The sequence below is a fragment of the Salvelinus sp. IW2-2015 genome, unplaced genomic scaffold (genome assembly GCF_002910315.2).
Source record: "Salvelinus sp. IW2-2015 unplaced genomic scaffold, ASM291031v2 Un_scaffold2387, whole genome shotgun sequence".
Lineage (NCBI taxonomy): Eukaryota > Metazoa > Chordata > Actinopteri > Salmoniformes > Salmonidae > Salvelinus > Salvelinus sp. IW2-2015.
The window spans coordinates 19,676-25,765 of record NW_019943710.1 but is presented as its reverse complement, the minus strand read 5'-3'; the positions used below and the strand labels follow the sequence as shown (position 1 = coordinate 25,765).

Genomic DNA, 6,090 nt, shown 5'->3' with positions numbered 1-6,090 from the left:
CTGGGTGTCGGTCCTCTCCTCTCATACCTCAGGTTTATATGGACAGGTAACTACTACAACATGAAATACAACAAATTATAATCTGCTACAATAACAAATAGTAAATTGGAATAATTTATTAAATACATGTTCTATGTACAGGTATTGGCACAGCAAGTAACTATTACAACAGTAAATATGGAGACATCGTCAGGGTCTGGATCAACGGAGAGGAGACACTCATACTCAGCAGGTCAGTACCAGGCAGTCAATTAGGCAGTCAGTCAGGCAGTCAATCAGGCAGTCAGTAGCAGGCAGTCAATCAGGCAGTCAGTCAGGCAGTTAATCAGGCAGTCAGTTAGGCAGTCAATCAGGCAGTCAGTAGCAGGCAGTCAATCAGGCAGTCAGTAGCAGGCAGTCAATCAGGCAGTCAGTCAGGCAGTCAGTCAGGCAGTCAATCAGGCAGTCAGTAGCAGGCAGTCAGGCAGTCAGGCAGTCAGTCAGTCAGGATGTCAGTAGCAGTCAGGCAGACAGTCAGTCAGTCAATCAATCAATAATCAATTGAAATATCTAAATTAAGATGTTTGAATTTCATTTTACAAAAGCACTTGTAGATTACTTGTAGCCTAGATGACATATGTTATAATACACATTTAGACTTATTTACATAGACTTGTAGACTTCGGAGAGTGAATACCAGTGTACCCACCCTCTCTGTCCAGTTCCTCTGCAGTGCATCATGTTCTGAGACAGGGGCGTTACACCTCTCGGTTCGGCAGTAAACAGGGTCTGAGCTGTCTTGGCATGGATGAGAGAGGCATCATCTTCAACAGCAACATGGCTCTATGGAAGAAGACCCGCACCTACTTCGCTAAAGGTGACCAATTAGACAATGACTTAATCAATTGAAAAAGATAAGCATGGCATTACAATACCGCTACTTAATTGATCATAATAACTGATTCTAGATATGAAATGGTAAACCATTAGGAGAAGGTTACTGTATTGAATTACTATTCTCATATACACAAACTAATAGAGAAGTGAGAAAAACAAAGGTMTCCGTTGTCCAGTCTGTTACTGGCAATATCTTCACAGGATATCGTCCAATATGCTGTAATAAACTGCTGTATCTCCACTGTGTGTTCCAGCTCTGACAGGGCCTGGGCTGCAGAGGACAGTAGACGTGTGTGTCTCGTCCACCCAGACACACCTGGACGCTCTCCAGGGGCTGGACGGACTGATGGGTGGACAGGTGGACGTCCTGAGTCTACTACGGTGTACAGTAGTGGACATCTCTAAACAGACTGTTCCTAGGGGTGCCTCTCAACGGTGAGCCCACCACAGCCTTTTATACTCAATAATACTTACCCAATATAATATAATACATTTGTATTTTATAAGAGCAAATAATATACATTTATAAATACATTTAGGAACTTTATTTGACTTCAGGTCATCAGGTTTTTCCATCTCTAGTTGGTAACTCACAGCCATAAAGCCACAAGCCCTGAACAGTATCTCTGAACATCAGTTATGTAAGAACTCAACATTACTTTCCTTTTCTAGTGGGACGTTATTCCACTTGATAACATTTGTTTGATATTATTAGAGAAGGAGGCTGCTGCAGAATTCAGAAGTACTTTGACACGTGGCAGGCCGGTGCTGATCAAACCAGATATCTACTTCAAGTTGGACTGGATCCAGCAGAAACACAGGAGAGCAGCGTAAGTACACAGTTACAAACAGTTAGCATCATTACCCAAGGCATCCAGAACATCTAATATTAACAGTTTAAGGATTATATATAGAATAGGGTAACACTTGGATAGTCCATCTGTAGATGCTCTTACACTTAGAAAAAATGTGTTGATCTAGAACCGAAAAGGGTTCTGAAAAGCTGTCCCCATACGAGAACCCTTTGAAGAACCCTTTTGGTTCCAGGTAGAGTACTATCAGTAACGTGTCAACTAACTATCTACTAACCCGAACCCTAGTCCTAACCTCAACCCTTTCCTAGCCCTAAAATTAACCTTAGTCCTAACCTTAACCCTATCCTAACCCTAAACTAACCCTAGTCCTAACCTCAACCCTTATCCTAGCCCTAAAATTAACCTTAGTCCTAACCTTAACCATGATCCTTAACCTAAACTAACCCTAAGTCCTAACCTTAACCTTATTAACCTTATCCTACCCTAAACTTAACCACTAACCCCATCTTTTCTAAAACCTAACCCTAACGGTAAACTAAGCAAGCAGTTTCTTATCAACAGATTTGTTTTGTTGAAGGTGATGACCATCTGTAGAGCATCTATCTGGACTATACAAATAAAGACCTAGATAGAATAACTCTGCACCATCTCCGGCGTTCCACGTCTACTCCCTCTGCCCTCTCCGGCGCTCCACGTCTACTCCCTCTGCCCTCTCCGCGTCCACGCCTTACTCCTCTGCCCTCTCCGGCGTCCACGTCTACTCACCCCTCTGCCCTCTCCGGCGCTCCACGTCTACTCCCTCTGCCCCTCTCCGGCGCTCCACGTCTACTCCCTCTGCCCTCTCCGGCGCTTCCACGTCTACTCCCTCTGCCCCTCTCCGGCGCTCACCGTCTACTCCCTCTGCCCCCTCCGGCGCTCCACGTCTACTCCCTCTGCCCTCTCCGCGCTCCACGTCTACTCCCTCTGCCCCTCTCCGGCGCTCCACGTCTACTCCCTCTGCCTCTCCGGCGCTCCACGTCTACTCCCTCTGCCCCTCTCCGGCGCTCCACGTCTACTCCCTCTGCCCTCTCCGCGCTCCACGTCTACTCCCTCTGCCCCTCTCCGGCGCTCCACGTCTACTCCCTCTGCCCTCTCCCGGCGCTCCACGTCTACTCCCTCTGCCCCTCTCCGGCGCTCCTCGTCTACTCCCTCTGCCTCTCCGGCCTCCACGTCTACTCCCCTCTGCCTCTCCGGCGCTCCACGTCTACTCCCTCTGCCCCTCTCCGGCGCTCCCACGTCTACTCCTCTGCCCCTCTCCGGCGCTCCACGTCTACTCCCTCTGCCCCTCTCCGGCGCTCCACGTCTACTCCCTCTGCCCCTCTCCGGCGCTCCCACGTCTACTCCCTCTGCCCCTCTCCGGCGCTCCACGTCTACTCCCTCTGCCCCTCTCCGGCGCTCCACGACGTCTACTCCCTCTGCCCTCTCCGGCGCTCCACGTCTACTCCCTCTGCCCTCTCCGGCGCTCCACGTCTACTCCCTCTGCCCCTCTCCGGCGCTCCACGTCTACTCCCTCTGCCCTCCGGCGCTCCACGTCTACTCCTCTGCCTCTCTGGCGCTCCACCGTCCTACTCCTCTGCCCCTCTCCCGGCGCTCCGCGTCTACTCCCTTGCCTCTCCGGCGCTCCACGTCTACTCCCTCTGCCCCTCTCCGGCGCTCCACGTCGCCTCATTATGAGACCTGGACTCCATCACTTCAACGATTCCTCCCTTATATCTGTCACTCCCTTAGGTTCATTCCCCAGGCAGTATTGATTATGTGTTTCATGTCAAGARCCTACTCCTGTTTTGTATTGTTTTTTTTCCATTGTTTTATTACTCACCATCTGCACCTGCTRCTCCACTCCCAGCATCTTCGTTACAARAATGAACACTTAACAGCACATTTCACACATGACAAATACACAATATACATATAAAWTTCMACCAAATAATGTTTTATTTAAATATATACAGCAATACATTAAAGTTTAAAGTATTAGTGTTAATMTATAACTCTGTTGTTGTGTTGTAGTCAGGAGCTGCAGGATGCTATAGAGAGTCTGGTCGACCAGAAGAGAAGAGGTCTACAGGAAGCTGACAAACTGGACCACATCAACTTCACTGCAGACCTCATCTTTGCACAGGTCAGTCCCTGACCTTGCCGTTACCCTATCCCCAACACTAACCCAAGCACAGGTCGTCTGCACAACTTAAAAACTGCCTTAGCCCACTGAGACAACGATCTAGGCATTAGGCAGAGCCCAAACCCAGGCTTAACCAAGGGTGGGGTCAATTTCATTTCAATTAAGTCAATATACATTTATGGAACTTTAGAATTTCAGATAATTTCCTGAATTGACTGAATTGAAATTGAATTGATCCTAACACTCGGGCTGACCCCAGCCCATGTCCTCTGCACAATATTATCATCTATTCTGCCGGTTGTTTCCACTTTCTTATGTTAAAGCATGTATAACAATAACATAGCCTGAGTAGCCAACGTGAGTCAACTAATCTGACGTGTGATTGTGTGTTTCAGAGRCACGGGGAGCTGTCAGCTGAGAATGTGAGGCAGTGTGTATTGGAGATGGTGATAGCAGCTCCAGACACTCTGTCCATCAGTCTGTTCTTCATGCTGCTGCTGCTCAAGCAGAACCCTGACGTAGAACTACAGCTCCTAGAAGAGATAGACACTGCTATAGGTGAGTCCCCACTTCACAATCTGTTAACATAGAGCTACAGCTTTTAGAAGAGATAAACACTGTTAAATTCTGTCTTTGTGTCTTTGAGCAAGGTARTTAATCCTAATTGCTCCTGTAAGTCGTTCTGGATAAGAGTGTCTGTTAAATGACTCAAATGTATAATAGGTCAGACCTTCACAATCTGTTAACATAGAGCTACAGCTTCTAGAAGAGATAMACACTGTTATAGGTGAGGAACCTCCTGCTGCAGCTTTTCTCTTTTTACTAGTTATAGGTCAGGACCCATCAAACCCAGACAACTACAGTACTTTCCAATTGAACTAAACCCTCTCATTTGATATTTTAGGGGTTCATGTAGCTATACTGAATATGTGGCAGTTTGAAGACCATCTCCCTCCTCTCTCAATGTAGGTGATAGGGAGCTCCACAARTCTGACCTGCAGAACCTAAGGGTCCTGGAGAGCTTCATCAATGAGTCCTTAAGGCTCCATCCCGTGGTGGACTTTACCATGCGCCGGGCACTGTCTGATGATGTCATCAGTGGCTACCGGGTGCCGAAGGGGACAAACATCATTCTGAACATGGGCCGCATGCACAGATCAGAGTTCTTCCTCAAGCCCAATGAGTTCAGTCTGGACAACTTTGAGAAAAATGTAAGAGAATAATCAAGACTATCACAGGGAGAAATTCATCTGCACCCTGAGGTGTAAAGAATTTGACGAATGTATTAATTAATTTGTTTCTCTCTGTCGCTCTCTCTCTCTCTTGCACTCTCAGATACCTAATCGTTTCTTCCAGCCTTTCGGGTCCGGTCCTCGATCCTGCGTTGGCAAGCACATCGCCATGGTGATGATGAAATCCATCCTGGTTACGCTGTTGTCACYGTACTCTGTGTGTCCTCATGAGGGCCTGACCCTAGARTGCCTCCCACAGACAAACAACCTATCACAGCAGCCCGTGGAGGAGGAGGGGGAGCCTCACACCATGAAGTTCCTCCCACGACACCAAGCCAGGAAGCAGTCTTAGAGCAGGGCTCAGACACTGGTATTGCATCCCAAATGACAACCTATTCCCTCTGTAGTGCAATACTTTTCACCAGGGCTCACAGGGCTCTGGTCAAAAGTAGTGCACTATGTAGGCAATGGGGTGGTATTTGGGACAAAGATTGCATTTTAGGGCTAATCTTAAATTAATACTTACTTCCCATATATGTAATATGTCAGTATTTTATTCATATTTGTATGTTCGTTATTTTGTACTACAAGTTATTTTGTGACGTTTTCTATGATAATAGGTTATGTTCCACGAGCACATGTCTTTGTAACCAACGGTATCTGTAATAAGAAAAGCTTGTTGATTCACACACCATTGTAATTATAGAATCTAAACTGTACATTCACACTTTTGAAACTAAATGACACTGAAGTGAAAATAAATGGCATATATTGTTATATTCAATCTGTTCAGTTTATTCATTAGATGTCCTTGGACCCATGGATGTTATAACTGACTGTCCATGAGATCAACATGATATTTTAAACATACGTTGAAGCTATACAGTTTAAACAATGAAGCTATAATTTGGGTTATGATTTTAGACAGTTGAACTAAGCTCATGAGACATTTACAGCCTTGTYTTATTGTTCATCATTACCAATCTTTAGGCGCGCTCATTTAACC

At 46.3% G+C, this 6,090-nt stretch overlaps 1 protein-coding gene across 1 annotated transcript in view; it reads left to right on the top strand.

Annotated features, from left to right (window-relative positions):
* The window catches only part of LOC112073830 (aromatase-like), a 16,084-nt gene extending 10,242 nt beyond the window's left edge, over nt 1–5,842 (top strand). Inside the window, 11 exon segments of the mRNA XM_070440295.1 lie at nt 1–46; nt 142–232; nt 702–856; nt 1,131–1,279; nt 1,281–1,311; nt 1,594–1,640; nt 1,642–1,706; nt 3,741–3,852; nt 4,248–4,410; nt 4,822–5,063; nt 5,188–5,842. The exon segment at nt 1–46 is cut by the window's left edge and continues 7 nt beyond it. Of these exon segments, the coding sequence (XP_070296396.1) occupies nt 1–46; nt 142–232; nt 702–856; nt 1,131–1,279; nt 1,281–1,311; nt 1,594–1,640; nt 1,642–1,706; nt 3,741–3,852; nt 4,248–4,410; nt 4,822–5,063; nt 5,188–5,436 (1,350 nt within the window). The 3' untranslated portion in view covers nt 5,437–5,842.
* Nucleotides 5,843–6,090: the final 248 nt, after the last annotated feature.